Source organism: Corvus kubaryi, unplaced genomic scaffold (genome assembly GCF_017639235.1).
Source record: "Corvus kubaryi isolate FWS band 111438036 unplaced genomic scaffold, C.kubaryi_AGA036_p1.0 37394, whole genome shotgun sequence".
NCBI lineage: Eukaryota > Metazoa > Chordata > Aves > Passeriformes > Corvidae > Corvus > Corvus kubaryi.
Genome location: NW_024581133.1, coordinates 10,439,177 through 10,457,798, shown reverse-complemented (window position 1 = coordinate 10,457,798; position 18,622 = coordinate 10,439,177). Strand labels below are relative to the sequence as shown.

At 47.9% G+C, this 18,622-nt stretch overlaps 1 protein-coding gene across 2 annotated transcripts in view; it reads left to right on the top strand.

The window, feature by feature from the left end:
- The window catches only part of IGDCC3 (immunoglobulin superfamily DCC subclass member 3), a 102,471-nt gene that overhangs the window by 3,746 nt on the left and 80,103 nt on the right, over positions 1-18,622 (top strand). For both annotated transcript variants that reach the window (XM_042039382.1, XM_042039383.1), the window contains exon 2: positions 6,364-6,669. In XM_042039382.1, coding sequence (XP_041895316.1) covers positions 6,364-6,669 — 306 coding nt within the window. The remainder of the gene's footprint in view (positions 1-6,363; positions 6,670-18,622) is intronic.

Genomic DNA, 18,622 nt, shown 5'->3' with positions numbered 1-18,622 from the left:
TATCCAACATTTTGGTTTTGCAAGAAAATAAAAATAATTGTTTACACATGTTCAGGAGTCATTGGCAAGCATATAAAACTGATGGTTAAGGAGGCGAACATGTCAATAATTGCATTTTAAGAGACGAGAGAGGCAAATAGACGAGTGTATGAGGAAAGCACAGAGCACACTGATCTGGCCTTGCTATTATATCAGATGTCACTGTTGCATCACACCCTCCACTCGAGAGCAGCCCAGTCACTTAATAACCCAGACCTGCTCTGCGTTGGTAATTTAAAACCAGTTTCAGAGTAGAGTCAAGGATTTGCTGCCTGGTTTTTTTGTTGTTCTTGCACATGAAATTGTGTTGATGAAGCTGATGGCAAGTCAGGGGATGCAGGTTGTGGTGAATGGTTCTGCTGAGCTGTGAAGATGCTTTTGCAAAAGGGTCGTTGCTGCTGAAACCTGAGAGTACATGAAAGGGGAGAGAAGAGCTCATGTTTCAAGACACTGGTTTTGGAGCGAGCAGGGATCCATGCAGTGCTTGGTTCCTTGAGAAGAACAAGGAGATGCTATTCTCCATCCTGAATTTCAGGGTGGGAGGTGGTAAGGTGGAGGGGATGGTGGGGAGCAGAGAGTGCTGAGTTTGCTTTGAATCCCCTGGATACAATTAAGAGTTTCAAAGTTTTTCATGTGCACACTAACTTCTCCTCCTGCAGAAAGACCTTTCCTTCCCTTTCCTTGGATGCCATCCCTGCCTGCCAGAATTCAAGATGAAATTCAAGGGCTTGGTGGCAGGGCTGTGCTGGCTGGTGGGGTTTGGCACTGTGATGCCAAGGCGCTCTTTTGGCAGCCTTGTGCCATCATCCCAGCCACCATCTCTGATCCACGGGCACTATCACTCACCACTTGGGCAGTCCATTTCCTGCTGGGTCTGTGCAAGGGCCCGGCTGTGGGTACAGCTACCTCCCTGATGCTTTCCTGCAGGGTCAGGGAATGAAACTGGCTGTTCCCCTGTTCTACGTTAGAGCAGCCTTAGGAGCTGAAGCCTGGAGCGACCCTGGCTCTGGCACAGCATTTCCCATCTTGGCTGTGCCTTCGCTCTCTGCTTGTGTGCGGTTGTTTCCTGCTCTGTGTTTGTGTCACTGATGCCCTCTGAGGTGAGGCTGTGATCTGGTCAGGGCTGTGAAACGTGGGGAGTGCAAATAACAGCACATCCTATGCTCGGCTTGCTGCCATGCTCTTGGGATGCCTCACTGTGGATGGAGCTACTGTGGGTAATTAGCTCAGGAAAGGTCTTTGCCCTTTCCAGCTATACCAACAGGTTTTATCCTGCTTTCTTTAGAGATGGGGGAACCCACAAGGACTTGGAGCTTGTCCTAGAAAGGCTCTTTGTGCTGTGAATGCTTCCAGCTTCCACAGTGTTCAACAAGTGACCTCCTGGGATTTGCTCAGTCTGGTCTCAAACATTTGAAAATTATTTGGGGCAACTTCTTTGGCTCTTCAGCTCTTTGCCTTCCTCAGCTAAAATCTGTGTCCTCAGTGAGGGCAGTGATGCTGGCTGTTTTTGGGTTCTCTGTCAGGTGGCTGAGAGGTTGTGTTATCCCTGTCAGAGACCTCCTGCAGTCGTTTAACTAGTGGATGTGGTTTATGCTCTCTGATGGAAAAATCGCTTTATATAACCTCCCGTCCAAAAGGAAAGGGAATAAAAAAATCTGAGCTAGTAAACTTTACTGCCAGCAAGATGTGGGGCCTGTTACAGCCTATTCTCCTCTTCTTTAAATGTAAATTTTCTGGATGCCCTAAAGAGCCAATTTGCACTTTACTGCAGTGCAGTGCTTTCTCCTTAGGGTCTGGGTCAGCCTCAAGGAGATTTAAGAGGACACCAGCTGGATTTTTAGGCTGCCAATTTCATCAGCCTGAAGCTTGTTATAATCTGTTGGAGAATATCTTTCAGGTCCATATATCTCTTTCTTCCATATCCTCCCATTTGGAGAAGGATTTGAATGAAAAACAACCCACCATTGGAAAAACAGGAGCTGTTTTTCATGTGCATGGCCCAACCTGCATCCAGGTTTTTGGTCCTGATACTCACCTGGATCCCACTATAAAGTCTTCTGGTCCTGCGCATCTTCTTTTGGCTTTACTGGAGCAGGACTGGCGTGGTTATCCTTGGTGGTGGTTGTGCTGCTGATTTATGCTGTGTTATGCTGGGAATAAACACAGTAAATCAGAAGAGGGCAAATTTGTGCTGATGTGAGGCAATTTGCAGGTGGATGTCGTGCTGTTGGTGTGATGAGAAAGGAGCTGGTGCTACCTTGGTCTCCCCAGCAGTGCTCCCGACGATGCTGCACCAGGAAGAGCAGGGTGGATCCAACTGCTCCCACAGTATCTCGCCTTGCCACAAGCTCAGAGTGGGCTGTTGGCAGCTTATTTCATCCCTCTGTGATTAATGTTCCCTGTCTAGAACAGGAGTAATAATACGGGCTTCATCTGTCAGGAGCGTGTGCTCCCAGGGCAGGGATGGCCCTGTTGGCTGCGGGTCTGGATGGGGTCCAGGAGGATGAGCCAGGATGTGACTGAGGTCCTTGGCGATGGATGTCACTGCTAATTAGAGCGGTGAGATTAGTCACTGAAGCACAGGAGGGAAACCCAAAATCATGTTTCCCAAACGGAAAAGGACAATACAGGGGTATAAGCAAGTTCTTTTGAAGACCTGAATGTGAATCACAGTGTCAAGTAAAAAATAATTAAACTTATTTTTTTTTTAAATGTACTTCAAAGTGTCTTTTAAGCTTCCCATTAATTCGAAGTTCTTTCTCTCAGCGCTAAATAAATCTCTTGGTTCAAAAGCACAAGTGCTAATTGGTTTCTCTGAGTATGCCTGTCTGCTTGATCAATAGGGGAAGTAGTTTTTGTTAAATATTTGCACATATAGTCACATATTGTATTGCTCAGGGAGATGGTAAATGTTTCTCAAAAGGAGACTTGTAGAATGAGGATTCCAGTAATTTTCTTATGGCCTTTATATCAGAGCTAATCACACTTCCTCCTTCCATCCCTTTGCAGAAAGCAAAGCAGTTTTCCCTTGTGCGCTGCCAGCGTCGAGACAAGCAGGCTGTTCAGCTGCCTGCCTGACACCCCAGCTCCAAATGCAAACTCGAGCTGCCACAAGCAGAGTTGTACAGTTCCTGCCTCGAGCAGGGAGTGGCTGTGAGCCACACTGCCTCACAGTCCATTTTGGGAGGTACCTGGGATGTTGTGTGGGATTAGCAGGGTTTGGATACACAGCCAGCTGCTGGAGAGGGATGGGGCTTTCAGACTCCCTGAGTGAATGTGCACAGCCTCAGCAATTTCCTTGCTATTTCACAATTAATTGCACTTTTACTATTTTCATGGGCCTTTGGAGTGTTTTACTTCAAACTTTTCAGCATCATTTCCATGCCTCACTGCTAAATGCAATCAGTTCTTTATGCTGATGGAATTGGGGCCCTCTCCCCCACTATTGCCTCTTTATTCTGTCTGTGCTCTCCCTCTGGCTCAGCTGAGCTGACCTCTAGAGCAAGCACCAGGAACCTTCTTGTCCCACCATGGAGATTCCTCTGGGAGTGTCTGTCCCTTTGTCTCTCATCCTGAGCATCCCGGGAAAAGAGGGCTCTGTGTTCAGAGTCTGCCTTTGAGACAGGTGAAAGACAGAGCTTGGCTTCTCCCAAATCTGCAGGTGGCGTGAACTCGCTTTTCCACATATGTCTGGTTAGTTGGCCCTGAAACTCCAGGAAAGTGGCAGTGGGCTTTCTTCAAGGACTGATACGCATCCCATGAGAAAAACCTGAGTTGAGTTGGAATTTGGGTACTTTTGGACACTGTAAGGTGTCTACAGGTTGCAAATCAGTTGCACAGTGTCACACCTCAAGGCACAGTCCTCCTATTGAGTCCAGCCCAAGGAAACCCCAGGACCAGTGTCCATCCCCACTCCAGCAAGTGTCTGAGGACACCAGTCCTAATTACAAGCGTCATCACTCCTGCAGTTCAAGCAGCCTGGAGTGAGGATGCAGACCGAATGTTTATGGAGGCAAACATGATTATCTCCAATCACAGGCCTTAATGATGGTTGTTATAATGACAGCAATTGTGGGAAGGGCATGTAATTATGTTGATTCTTCCTTTTATTGTACATATAATAATAAGCTGTTTTATCTAAGAGTGCAGGGGTGCTGGGGGAAGATGGGGCATTTATTTAATTAAGATTTTTTTCTGATTGCATGTTAGGCTAAATCCTGAAATCTTCAATCTTTCTGGAGTCAAAGTCCCTCTTGGTTCAGTGTCAGGATGCAAGGGTCCTTATCCTACCTAACTCACCAGAGCACCTACACAGGGAATGGGGCCCCAGCATGGTGTTGAGACTCTGACCACTTTGCAGAAAAATGCAGAGCATTCATCTAATTCCTTAATTTTCACCAAAAAAAAGTAATTGATGGGTTTGTGCTGGCTGCAGTCTGACTTGCTGAGAGGACCCCAGGGCTATCTCATAAAAAAGAAGTCACAGTGAGCGATAGATCACTGAGATGGCTGGAGCTAGCCTGACATTTTAAGACTTAATGGGTTAATAAAGTGTGTATTTTAGGTGTCTGTCACTGAGTGGGGTTTGTCCATTCCCTGCACACACTCATACCTTGTTGACAGTACCTTTGGCCTGGCCCTGCAGTACCACTGCTGTCTTTGTCTGCTCCATCCATCTGCCTCGGCTCAGGTTGCACTCAATGTTTATCCCCCGTAATCCAATTTAAGTTGCCGTAGAAAGCAGTTGGGATTTACAGAAAGAAAAAAATCTCACTGGCTTTGCAGAGCAGAAAATACACTTTTTTTCTTTCTCTTTCTTTAGTGTAACTGCCTCTTCTCATTTCTGTTATTCTTACCATGCATTAACAGTCTGCCCTCCACCCTGGTTTGAGCCTAGCGTGGGGGGATCCTGTCCTTGGTGGGGTCTGTATGAGTGACAGGCATTACAAAGCCTGTGTTGTGGCTGGTGTTTGCCAAGAGATATTGCTTGTATGCATCCCAATTCTGTGAGCATCTGTGGAGTTGGTCCCACTAAGCCTGTGAAAGAGGGAAGAAGCTGTATCACAGGTTGGGAAGACACCCATTGAAGGGCCAAATGCATAAGTGAACTGTTAGAAAGGCTTTCTCCATATTTGGATGAAACTGTAGTTTTCTTACTCTGTTGGAATTTCTTCACCATTGCTCTTCTTTCAAAAAAGCGCAGTTCACCTCCATCCCTGCATTTACAGCCTTCAAATATTTGTATAACTCCTGTCTCTTGGTCGCTTTTTGTCTTTCATGTCTGCAGGTATTTTGGCCAATCTTTAAGCAATAGTTCTATTTCTGTCATCTTCTGTAGTGTCTGTTCATGACTATAGGGCAAATTATACCCTCAAAAGGTATGCTGTGACCAAGTGAAGCATAACATGCCAAAGACAGAGCGTTTAAATGTTCTGTTGGCAAAAGAAGTAAATTAGGACGTATCTGTGTGATGGGAAGTGAGGGTTTGCCTATTGTTGGTACAAAGTCTGCAATAACTTATCTCTCGTGGACATTGTTTAGTGTAATTGCTTTGCAAGAAACCTTTTGTGTGGCTGAGCTGGAACATTGTGCGTTTGTATTTTGGTGCTTAACTTGCTCTTCATTAAGGGCTGAATAGCACCATGCTTTGCCTGTTACAGCATGAGAGAGACCAAAGTGACAGAAGGGCACGGTGTTGTGTGCTAGAGGCAAACAGCCTCCTGCTCTGCCAAGCGGGAGAAGTGTCAGGAAGATGCCGGTAGCAATATGGTCTGAATCGGGAGCTGCTGATCCCCCCTTCACCCCCACCGGCTGTGCTGCAAACAGGTCTGGGGCATGGCACAGCCCCTCTGCCACGCTTTTCCCTGGTTATGGGGGGAGAGGAATGGCTTTCTGGCACTGGTGTGCACTTCTGCTCCTGCGCTGGGAATGGCTGACACCCTGTGCTTGTGCAGGTTTTAGTTGTCTAATGCTGCACACCTGCAATGGGAGCTGAAGAGGCAATCCTCAGAGGAGTATGGAGTGGAGCTAGGGTTTTGCAAACTGCTGGAGGGGTGTGCCTGCTTGTCACCTTCACTGGAGCCTCCAAAGGCAGCCTTGAAGGACTTTGCCTGTGGTTTTGCTTTAAGAAATTGCACCCTGAGGTTCTGAGAGCAAAGCCTTGGGAGGCAAAGCGTGCCCATGGGTTTTGTGTTTCTCTGAAACACTTGCACCTTGTAGCCCATCCAAAATGTTTCCATCATCCCCTGTTTGCTGCCAGAGCAGTTGACTCTTGCTGCCACTCATGGACACACTGCTGACTCTGTCCTTCTCTCTTCATTTTAGATTTTGGCCGTTCCTCCGAGCTGGCGTTCGTTGTGGAGCCTAGTGATGACATAGCTGTGCAGGAGCAACCCTTGATCCTCTACTGCCAGGTGGAGGGCATCCAGCCCATCACCATCACGTGGCGAAAGAATGGTGTGATGATCCTGGACAGTGAGAATGCCTTTATGTTGGCCAACGGGTCTCTCTACGTCTCCCGCTTCCAGAGGGTCCGGGGAGATGGGTCCTCAGATGAAGGCGAGTACGACTGCATGGCACAGAACCACTACGGGCTGGTGGTGAGCCGGAAGGCAAAGATTCAGGCAGCAAGTAAGTACAGGCACTGTGCCACCCCCACCTCACAGGGCAATCCCACAAGGGGCACTGGCTTTGTTGGGAAGTGGGAGGGTGGCATGGTGGGTGCTGGGTTTTCATGGAGGGGGTGTTTAAAAAGAAGGAAGAGAAAAAAATCCTGGAGCTGGTGTCAAAATCTGGCTGGCATCTAATCTGTGTAGCTGTCCAAGTGTGAAAGAAGAGCTCATCAGCTTTCTTGGGTAGAAAACTAAAACCCACCTTCTAACAGTAAATTCTCTGTGTTGGAGGTGTAAGTTACAATCAAATCATGTGGTGAAGTAGTCTGTGGTTTGTGTGTCTCCTGCGGTGAATTTGGAAGCCCCTTTACTGTGCAGCACAGCTGGGCTCTGCTTGCCAGGCAGAGCTTCCCAAACCGTAGGCAAAGACCTCCTGAAGGTCATGGTATCTTTCATTTGTTATTTAATGCTGGCAGTGTAGAGGCAGCAAAGTCTTATTTACTACCTGGCGTGGCAGTGCCTTTGGGGGCAAGGCTAACAACACCAGACAGATTGTCTGATGCGGGAGGCTGGAGGAGGAGGAGAGAGATGAAAATGTCAGTGAGGGTATGAAATTTAAAGGTGAGGGAGGAAGAATTACAGGGCAGGCTGTGACTCCAGCCCTGCACACTACCTGGCTTTAGCCTCTTGCATTGCCCTGGCCAGAATGGTTGGGCTTGTTTGGTCTCCTGGTTCTCCACTGTCAGCTCTGGTTGCTGGTTGGTGTTTGTCCCACGACTGATGGCAGAGCTGGGCGTCATGGTGGTTTCTGTCCCTGTTGTGTTGGTGGCCTGCTTTGCCCACAGACTGTCTGGGGGCTCTGGGAGTGCAGCCACTGATCATTTTGGCATTCAACCAGAATTGCTGCTGGGTGTAATTTCTATGTGAGTGTGAGAATGGGTCTATGGTACGGCCGCGAGACCTGGTGGAACACTGGTTTGTTAAGTTTTGCTGAAGGGTTCTCCAGCTTGTTTGGGAGATGGCTACTGCTCTTCTTTCTGTGCAAGTCACTTACTAATGCTTCTGTTGCATTTGCAAATATCACTGTGATTTTCTGGTGCAAAGCAGGAAAAGTGAAGGCAAAATCTGTGGCTGAGGTCCTGTCTGCATTCCCCAAAGTGGGGGGCCTTTTGGAGCACTGCTGCCCGCTCCCTGCAGTGCCAGGGCCGGCTGGCAGCCCACCAAGGGAACACTCCAGCCCTTGTGTATAACAATTCCCGAGTGCATGAAGTGGCCATCTGCAAACCTAGCTTTTCAGGAGTGTAAGAAGTGACATTGTCCAGGAGCCAAGGGCTTTGGGGCCGTGCCAGATTAGCAGCTGGATCTCAAACTTGTCAGTCTTACGGTGCTAAACCTTGGAGCACTTTTGGTGAATGGCTCTGGCATTTATGAGCTGGAAGCTGACTGATGCACAAGCACAATGCCAAACTTCTTGGACCTGTAAACTGGAGGCATGAGAGCCAGAGGAATTACCTTTGAGATTGTGGGTTGTAAACACTGTTATCATGGCTCCTGCATCAATATGTATGTGATGTGCTGTGTGTCCCTGAATAGCGTTTCCTTTTGTAGCCATAGTTTCACATGAATCAAAGTGAAAAAGAGATTGTGTTGAAAATGCTCTGGGCTCTATTCTGGCTTCAGGCTTCATTTGTTGCCAGCCCTGAAAAGAGGTCTGGGTGAAGCCAGCACAAGCAGGGGGCCCCCCAGCCCTGATGCTACAGGTGCCCGCAGATAATGGGAATAAAACAGGATGTTGTGGGCAAATGTAACGTGCTGCTCAGGGCAAGCTCCCCCACTGTGCCTGAGCCACAGGAACACACTCTTGCAGTTAGGACTCTGCTTAATCGTAGATGAAATCTCCTGAGAATGAATCACAGTTGTGCCCTGAGCCGCAAAGTCTCAGAGTGGTTACACACAAGAGATAGTGATTTTCCTTGCTCCAAGTCCCAATCAGCAAGTCAAAGGAGAAGGGTAGTTGTCCCCATTTTGGGGACCTTTGCATCGAAGGAATGGGTGCTAGCTGCTTGGAAGGGAAAAAAACCCAAGCGCTAAGCAGACCTTTGCGGAGCAGAGTAAATGCTGCCGATGGGTAAAACCTCATCCCAGTGCTGAGCTCCTCTTCCCTCTGAGCCTGACATCTGAACACAAAAGCAAAGGAGAAATAAAATCCTTTCACAAACAAAAATCTTGAAAGTTGATCAAGGCTGTGCTACTGAGGAATAATAGAGATCTGACAGAGCGGAGCCCCTCGAGAGCTCTGTTGCACTTTTCGCTGTCTTCAAAGGCAGGCTGTTAGTCTCATATCACCGTTACAGACCCTGGCTTTGTATTATTGCTTGGAATATAATCTTCTTGGCTCGGAGGAATGTACATATTTGCATTCAGGAAATGTGGGCTGGATATCATATTTTTATGTTTCAAATTTACTTCAACACTTGGCATTGAGTAAAATTTAACTGGAAGAATATGCTGCTCTCAGCCGCTGCGCGTGCGGCCCTGATGGGCTCAAGGTGCCGGCAGTTTCCTCAGGGAGCGGGTGCATCTTAAACCCTTCATCCTAAAAATTAACTCATTAAATTTATTTAATTAAATTCTGAGGTATTTCTGTATGTTGCCATTATTAATTGAAGATACTCAGCGGAAGGAAGTGGACCTTGGCTGGTTTGTGGATTGGCTGGTCAGGTGCTAAATACATTGGTAATATTTTCGTAGTGTAACTTTCTTTTGAACAAGCACAAGTGTGCAAGAAGCCTACGTGTGACTGAGCTGGGTGGGGAGGCCCTCAGCATTTCCACCCTCTGCCTAACACCCTGGTTGGAATTCTTTCAGTTGCTGTTTCTGTGTCTGTTCAAACCCTGGTGTGTTGGTTTAAAAGGTTGTGGAATGCAACATGTTTTTATAATCTGACCAGGTTATTGAATGCAGATCTTTTCTGTCTCTCAATGACAGTTTCGTAATTTTGCATGACTCCAAGCCGTCTTAATTAAAATCAGCTTCATAGAGTGTTCTCTGGAGGCACTGCTTGGCTGTGTTTTCACAGGTCTCTGAGGAGCTGGATTTCCCCTGTGCCTGCCAGAAGCTGAACATGCTTTAGCTCTCTGTGGATGAAGATACCCTCTGAGCAATTGTAACATCCAGAGTCCGCTCCTCTGGAAGGTGGGCTAACCCAGAACACAGCCACCTTTCTTCTCATCACCACCCTTTGCTTAATGTGGCCTCACTTGATCCGATCATGTCATCTCATGGCATTTCCAGCCCTTTTTGCTGATGCTGTAATTTGATGGACCTGGCTCCACATCATCATAAATCACAGCCCAGCCAGTGGAGTAAGACCCATTGATTATATCACTCAATAACAAGCAGTTACCACTAATTGGAAATGCCATCAAACTGGGTATCGGATCAGGCTCTGCACGTATCCAGCCTGAGAGCAGCAATTTTCCCTGTTTGATCTGATGCTTTTTTTTTAAAAAAAAAAGAAAAAAAGAAAGAGGAGAATTAAGTCAATGGTGCAATTTAGAGCCAAAGAGATTTCTTGAAGTTTGGTGAATTGGACCTGCCCAGTATTTGAAGTACTGCAGGACCTGATAATAACTCTGGACAGATCTGAGCTTGTAAAGACATTTTCTTCACTGTGTCTTGCTGCAGGGTGACTGGTTTGTAGTCAAGCATAGCAGCACACATCCCTCTGCCATTCCCAGCTCCCTGATCCCCTTTCCTTCTGCATCCTGCCCCAAATTCTGCTCCTTCATCCCACTGTGTGTGGCTGTCTGTGGCACTTACCCTGCCAGCAGGAGGGCAGGATTGATAGCTTGGGCAAGGCAGATGTTGTGACTCCCCTCTGCATTGATCCCTGCAGACAGCAGCAGCAGCTCCTCTTGCCCAGCCTGGAGACAAGCATGCTGTCCCCACAAACACACTGGCCACTGTGACCTCGAGGCCAAAGGTCTTCAGGTCATTGGCAAAATATAGAAGTGGGGAGGGCTGGTGCATATGCAAACTTGCAGGTTGGTTTCCCTGCCAAGCTGTGTGGCTAGGGGAGGAGGTTGGGAATCATAGGGATTTTAAAGCAGCAAAGATCTTCCCATCGTTTCAGCTCCTATGCACAGAATATATTCAGGGTTTAACCTGCAGCCCCCTTTCCAGGCTCTGGGGTGGTGGGAAGAGCTGCTGAGCCCAAATAATGGCAGCATTTATAAGAGTGTAGAGACAAGAAGGAAGTCTAAAAGGATTAGGGAGAGACAAAGGGGGCTGATTATTTTATGGGTCACAATACAAGGCATTAGAGTGAGATCACAAAGGGATGTAATTACAAAAGAAGGCCATACTGGGGGGGATCAAACCAGGATTAGAGTGGGAAATGTTTTTACACAGTTTTGTTCCACTCATTATGAAGTTAGCATTTTAAATTAAGGTTTAAATAAGGTGACACCAAAGTTGTCACCAAGGTATTTCCTGGGCAATGCCACTGTTTGGATGCAGATTGCAAGTCTCAGCTCAAAACATCAAGGCAGACCTTAAACATGTGGGTTTGCTGTTGGTTTCTCTTGTGCCTGTACAGTATCTGTGTTGTCAGCAGAGCCCTGCCTACAGTTTGTGCTTAGGACAAGTTAACCTGTTTTTGCAGTTGGAAGTGGGATACTTTTGTGACTCCTTGTTTTACTGGTGCAAAATGTGCTGGAGGTAAAGGTATGCCCTGGTGTCAGTTACAGTTCTAGAGACATCTTCCTTTTACTCCCAGAAACTTTTTTGCTAATGGTCATTTGCATTTTCGTGCAGTTTAACTCTTGGTGTTACGTGCCAAGTTTCCTCCATCCATAAACGAGATATTTTCCCCCCTGTTGTGGCTCTGCTCACATTTAATGCCCTTTCTTCTCTAATGTCGAGCAGAAGGGCTCAGCCCTGATGCCAGTGATATTTCTATATTGTCTGTGCTTTGAATGCTTATGGCAAGCCCAGAGCAAATTCTGAGCTTGCAGCAGTGGGTCTCAGAGGGGAAAAATACCCATGAGGAATTACTAAAGGAAAAAAAGGAAAGCAAAAGAAATTAAGTAAAGCAGAAACACTGTGAGAGGTTTCCAGGAGATGGATATGATGGGTGAGCGGGTTATTTTCCTCCATCAGCTCTTTTGGCTGCCCCTAGGACATGCTGGTTCACGTGACACTGCTTCTCACATCTGTACTGTTGCAGTAGTTGGCCTTGCGTGTGCTGCAAAACAAATGTACAAATGTAGGCGTCACTAGGGGAAAATTGGAGAGATTTGACTGGGAATTTTAGTAGATTTGCAGGATTAAAAGAGTTTGTCACTTACCACCCACTGCATTTCAGTGTCTGCATGTAACAGCCAGGATTCATCCTGAGACTTGAGCATATTATAAGACCATATTTCTTTTGGCTGCTCATTTCTTAGCAGTGTGATAGTTATTTAAATATCATCTTGCACTTCTTTCCAAGGCTTCTAATGTGGATATGCCAACCTTAGCTCCAGCAGTGTTATCTCTCATATAGGGGGTTCGCACTGCAGGCAGTAATGTCACTTAGTCATTTGTAGAAAGCTCAAGGGAAATATATCAGAAGAATTTCATTAATGGCAGCACTGTTGAGTTATTTGTCTCAATTAACTCTTGGAGCACAGCTGAGGAAGTTCTGACATCTCTGTGGCCTGCACCTGCAGCATGAGGCAGTTCTCTGCCTGCTTTTTTAACATGGTGTGAAGCTCTGTGATACCTGCATGGGCAGTTCTGTGGGGACAGCACAGTGCCCAGCCCTGTGTGCTTGTACCCTGTTTGTCCCTCTGCCTGCTGCTCTGCTCCAACCTCTCCTCGAAGTATTGGGCCACTCTCCTGTATCATTTTAATCAGGAGGACAGGTCTCTGCTTGTATGGCTTTCACTCTCATTTTGCCCTACAAGGGTCCCAGCTGGCCATGGTGTCGCCAGTGACATCCATGCACCTGCTGTGCCTCAGTTTCCCTTCTCTGAACCCAGGATGTGTTTACGGTCAGTGCCATGATTTGCACGCTCCTGTGAACGCCTGAGGGGCCAAGCTGCTGGTTTGTGTTTATCAGGGACGCAGGTTAGCTGGCCATGGTGTTTCATCTGCACTATTGCTTCTGTCTGAGGGGTGCACAGCGCTGGGGCCAGGCTGGGGCCCAGGTGAGAGAGGAGCTGCTTTTCTGCCACCTTTCATTGGCAAGACTGTGAGTAGGAATCAATTTTGGGTGGCATTTGACCACGTTGCTTTGAACGTTTGGGGCCTTTGGGTGCAGTAGTGATGATATGAGCAAGGTCAGACCTCACAAATCCCTTCTTATGCGTGAGTCTCTGCACAGGTGCCAAAGCTGCTTTCCCTGAGCTGGTGGGATGGGACCTAGGAGAGACATCAGCCAGAGCTTCCTGACATCAAGGGATGCTGGATCTGAGCTCCATGCACCTCTTCTTCCACTCTGGTTTTGGCTCTATCCACCATTGCAGCCCTGTTGCTGGGGAGGGAGTCTGCTCCCACTCCTCCTAGGCACAGCATATGGTTTTCAGAAAGGTTCTTGCTTTAAACCCAATTTTACAGTTGGGTTGACTGAGGCAAAAGGAGGTCAAACGATTTGCCTGAGGTCACCCAATAAGTGGCTCAGATTAAATCTCAACCCATGACGCTGCCCGTTCCCAGCGCTGGCTGTGCTGGCCGGACCAGATGGCCTCCTGAATGCAGCGTCAAGATCCTCAGCTTTTTCCCCACCTCATTGTTCTCCATTGTGGGCTTCTGAATGCAGGACCTTGAAAGTGAGAGTCATTTGGATTTGCCAGAGTCCAAGTTGTTCTGTTTAATGGCATGGATTTGCAGGAGAGGGTTTAAACACACTGTTTGCTACTGAGGTTGGAATTTTGCAGAGATTTACCTCTTTGCTTTGGTTTTCTGATGATAAAACTCTCTCTGCCCGACCAGCTAAAATTGGTCCCTTACCTGTTCAGCTGCCCTGCTGCTGGTTCACTGACTGCAGGGCTGCCTTTTCTTTGTACCTGTGCAGGTTTGTCCATAGGTCTCTTGGGTCCTGATCCTTGGGATAATTCCGCAGCACCACACCTCTCTGGTCTGTTTGTGCAGTTTGTGTCTTCCCCCTTAGCTTGGTTCTGGGATCACACAAGGGGTCAGTGCAAGGTGCTGCTGGATGGACAGTGTCATGTGTATACCTCTGGGAATCTGCAGACTCTCGTGTTAGCTCTGGAAATGCAGATGCTGACATCTCCCTCCTGATCTGATGTGCATCCCATACATCACCCCTGACAGAGCAGGGGCCACAGAGGCGCTTAAAGCAGAGCTTTAAAGAGCTTTTTAAAGATGAGCTGCATTCCTGCTCTCTCTCTGCTAAGCAGCAGCCTGGAAAAGGGCATCTCTGTAGCCTCTATTGGAAAGCAAGTGTGCAAATCCTTGGGATTGGGACACACAGAGCAGAGCCCATCTGCCCATGAAGCAGCAGTGCTTGGGTGTCTGGGGCAGACTGCAGTTCTTGGGGCAGGGGGGGTTCTCCTGCACCCACACATCCCTCTGTGTCCCGCCTTCCAAGGGAGGGCCCGCACTTCTGCACCACTCACATGGCTCAGTAAGTTGGCACCTCTTGAGCATGCCTTGATTAATGGTGGGTTTTTGTCAGTCCTAAGAGGCCCCATTATGTCCCTTTGATGCTGCATTTTGCACTTACCACTGTCACTGAGCTCAATGACTAATTTTCACAGGTCAAGGGAGAGGGACAATGGATCAGGCCACATTTGGAAGAAACAAATGAAATTTTGCTGCAACTGAGAGCACTAATTAAGAGTGAGGATCAATTTGGGTGTACAAAAGAGATAGTTTTAGGCTGCTGGTGTGTAAATGAGTGGCAGTGTTGCGGTAGCAAAAAAGGTTCAGTGTATGCATACTTCAGCTGCAGCATTGTACTCCGCTGCATTTGATCAGTTCTTCTGTGCTTATTCATCAAGGAAAAACCGAGTGTTTTCCTGCCTGCTGTGCCCGGGAAGGGCAGGGACAGCCAACCTGCCAGATCAAGTCGTGGCTGATCCCTGTGAGATGTTTTTGGCCAGAAGGAGCTCGTGTTTCTTCAATTGCTTTGCTCATCTTGGACCATGGCATTGCAGGTTGCCTGATGGCTTTTGAGTGCAGTGCATGGCATTCCTTGCCCAGCTCTGTGAGCAGGATGATGCCCATTTTCATCCCAAGCCATAGCTCACCCTACCAAGGATTGCACTGTTCACTGAGACTCAAAGAAACACTGATTTGGAGCTGTCAGAAAGGGAAGGGACACAGTGAACTTGGATCAAGGAGAATGTCATGGATACAGAAAGGAGAACAAGGAAAACCAAGACTGCACAAGCTGGATTCATGGCTTCACTAAGCATTGCAGAAGTGTGATTCAAGTTTTCTTAAGTCTTCACATACAACAAAAAAGTCAGGGGTGATGTGTATTTGGGAAGAACTGGTTGCAAATGTCCAGGTGCCCAGTTAAAATTAGTTTGCAGATGCTTTTGATAAAATTGTGTCTGGTTTTGATTGAATTTTCCTAGGAACATCAACTGGAGCAGTCTTTTGCCAAGAGGGTTCTCCAGGGCCTACAGGGTTCCCATGAAGCAAAGCCTAAATGAATATGAATCCAAACAAATTTATGGTACCAAGCAAATCTCCAAAATGATCAGGTGGAAGCAGCAGTCCATCCCATTTTCCCTTGTTATTTGGTGGTGTTTGCCCACAACCATATTATTCCCTGCAGCTCAGAATCTTCCCCAGAGGGCAGTGGAACATTCAGCCTCAGTCCAGAGGTTTGCTCTTGTCCTGGGCCTTTGTGGTGACATTGCCCTGAATGGCCAAGCAGTACAGTCGCATCCCTTTGGGCCCCAGCATGGCAGCTCTGTCCGAGGTGAGGGCACTTGCCAAGGGACTTCATTTCCTCAGAGCAGCATCCGTGTCCAGCTCACCATTGTTTCCCACAGACACATGTAAAGGGGTGGGAGGGAAAGTCCTGACTGCATCTTTCATTAGTGATCCTAATGCTCAGGAGAAGAGACAGGGCCCTAAGGGGGTCAGCTTGAACTGTCTCTCAAAAAAAATGGAGGGGAAAGAGAAGAAAAAGTCTTCACATGCTGAACTGGCCATTGGAAAGATGACAGCAGAAATAATCCTTTTTTAAAAGTTTTTTTTCATGACCAAAGAGAAAACGGTTTCCTTGTCCTTTGGGACATCCATGGGTGCTCTAAACTTTCATGAGGGCTCAGATGCCGCAGGCACCCACCACCTTTAAATGACAGGGACTGGTCAAAATCCTAAATATAGAATCTGGATGCTACACTTAAATGTTCCAAACTTGACTGCTTGGCCAAAGCAGTGTGGTGGTTGATACCTTGGGAAGCCTGACTCCTGCTACTGATCTCAGGCAACTGTCCCAATACCCTTGTATCTCTAGGAATTAGGGATGGCAGCATTGGTCCTCCCCAGATCTCCCCATCCCTGTTGGGTTTGGGGGCCCATTGCCTGCACACTGTCCTTGCCAAGCTGGTGCAGGGGGCCCTCACCCTACTTGAAGCTGTCAGAGCTCGTTACCAGCACAGGCAGCTCCTTCCCACCGCAGTGGGGCCGGGGAGGCCAGGTGCCTCCGGGTGGCTGCTCAGCGCTGATTGCTCTGTGCCTAATCGGGGCTGAGGAGTTGGGGCACTGTGTGGACCTCACGCCACTGCCAGCTGTCGATTTTCATAAGCCTCCTGGCTCTGAGTTTTCTGAGACCTTTGAGCTTGTACCCAACCATCCGGGAACCAGTCAGGGGGGTCAGAAGTTCTTTTATGGGAAGGCAGAAGTCCCCGCACCATATATATTCATATGTAAAACCCTCTTGGAAAAGGAGTTTTAAAAGCCGACATGGTGTAGGTGCACAGGAGGTATTTGTGTTGCTGTGCTGTGGAACATGTATGAGCCTTTCTGTTTTAGAGAGTGGTTTGCATGTGTTTGAAGCACCTCGATGATTCACACTTCTGCATCCCGTGGGGAAAATGGATTTGTTCTCTTACGCTCGCTTCCTGCCCAAGGGGACCCTGCTTAATTTTTCTTTTACTGACTAGGTTCTCCCAAGAATGAGAGATTACCTGATCTTCCAAAAGCATTTCCAATGTTCGGAGAAGTCTGGATGACTCACAACTTTTAATTAGCTCTCCTGACGGAGGCAAGGATCCCTCCCTTTCTCCCTCCTTCCCTAACAGAGAGGTGGTGATTAGAATTACAATGAAGATAATCCAAACTGTATGTGTAGGGTTTTCAGTAAGCGGAGAACAAAGCAGGACATCCATCTGGTGAGTGTGAGCCCATAATACCTTTCTGCTCATTTCTCCAGTGCAACAGGAGCTGCTTGGGACGGAAGCAAGCTCATTATTTTGGAAAGGCTTGCTGACACGCAGAGCGGGGCTGGCTTGTAATCTCCGAGGCACTGAAACCACTGCTCAGGAAGGAGCATTGCTTTTAATTTTAAGTCTACCTTTGTATTTCTCCTTGTTAAAATCTGCAGCAATGAGGGATACCAGCCTCTTCTGAGCCTGTCCTTAATTAGTGTGTGAAAGATAGATGCCCTTAGTTTTAGCAAGGCTAATGAAAGCTGTAAGGGAGTTTTAAAAGGCAGCCAAGCTAAGCCTGTTTTGTGCAAACATTCCAGCAGCAGTGAGGAAATGCATTAGCTGGGGACAACCTCCTTTTGGAGTGATGCTATTTCCCATCACTTAAAATCTCTGTCTGAGAGAGCTCCTGCCTCAAAACTTTGGCTTCCCTGTCTTTGCAGTGGGATGCTTGCCTGTGCCATGGGATCAGCTTTCCCATGCTGTGCCCTACAGCAGGCAGGGAAGAGGCAGAGTTTGCAGCAGAGAAAAGCAGTGTTGGGCCCTCAGCCACAGTGCTACTGTGCTTTACGGTCAGCTGGGTTTTGCCAGGCTGCTTCAGTACGGAGAGAGGATGGGCACACTGTGAGAAAAGAACAACAAAAAGCCGTTGTGGAGGAGCAGCCGGCGCTCCGAGCTGCTGCTCGCCGCCGTGCCGGCAGCGCAACGCATGCCTTGACTCCTGCCATGGCAACAAGTTCATCCTTAGGCCAGGACAACGCTTGGGTGCAGCGTGGCAAAGCAGCCAGGAGCCAGTCCAGCCTGCGGCATCCCCAGCATGACCCAGGGAGACAGGAGGGATGGGATGAGGTTTCATGCCTGCAAGATGCTCTGCCAGCTTCAAGATTCAGACTGGTGGTTTCCCTACCGCAAAAGCACAGGAGAGCTGCAGGGAGATCCTTCTGAGGTCACGAGCTGGGCAGCACCTGTGTGTGCAGTCATGATGGCTCTTGCCCTCCAACACAAAGAGCTCAGGAAGGAAGATGAAGAGCCCAGATCCAAGGAAATGTTGGCCAAACACAAGGAATCCCTTCCTCTTATTAGTGCTTCAAGCATTAAAAAAATTCCCCCCTGCATACCAGAGTTAGGCACAGCCTTTGCTTGGAAGGAAATGTCTTTTCGAGCCGGGATGCCGGTGCCAAACTTGCCGCGGGCAGCCCCGTGTGAGCCAGGCGTGCCGGTGGAGTGCAGCTGGTGCGGCTCAAAGGGAAAATATGATCAGCTGTTGAATGGCAGAGATTTGAGACGTCACGCCAGGGCTTCGCGTTTTGATTTTGTGAGGCATGCTGTGAAATTCATAGGTGGAATATTTCTAGGGAGCTGCTTTGCTTCCTCTAGGAAAAGTGAGGTGGAAGAGTGGAAAATAAATGATGTTCTCTATTGACAGCTTCTAGCATTAAAAACCTGGTCTGAGCTGTCTCTTCGTTCTCAAAATCGTGACACCTGCTCTGGGTTCTTGATATCAAAAAATAAGAAATTATTATTTCCTTTAGGTCACCTATTGACTTTTAGCTGGTGCACTTAAAAAATGTTTCC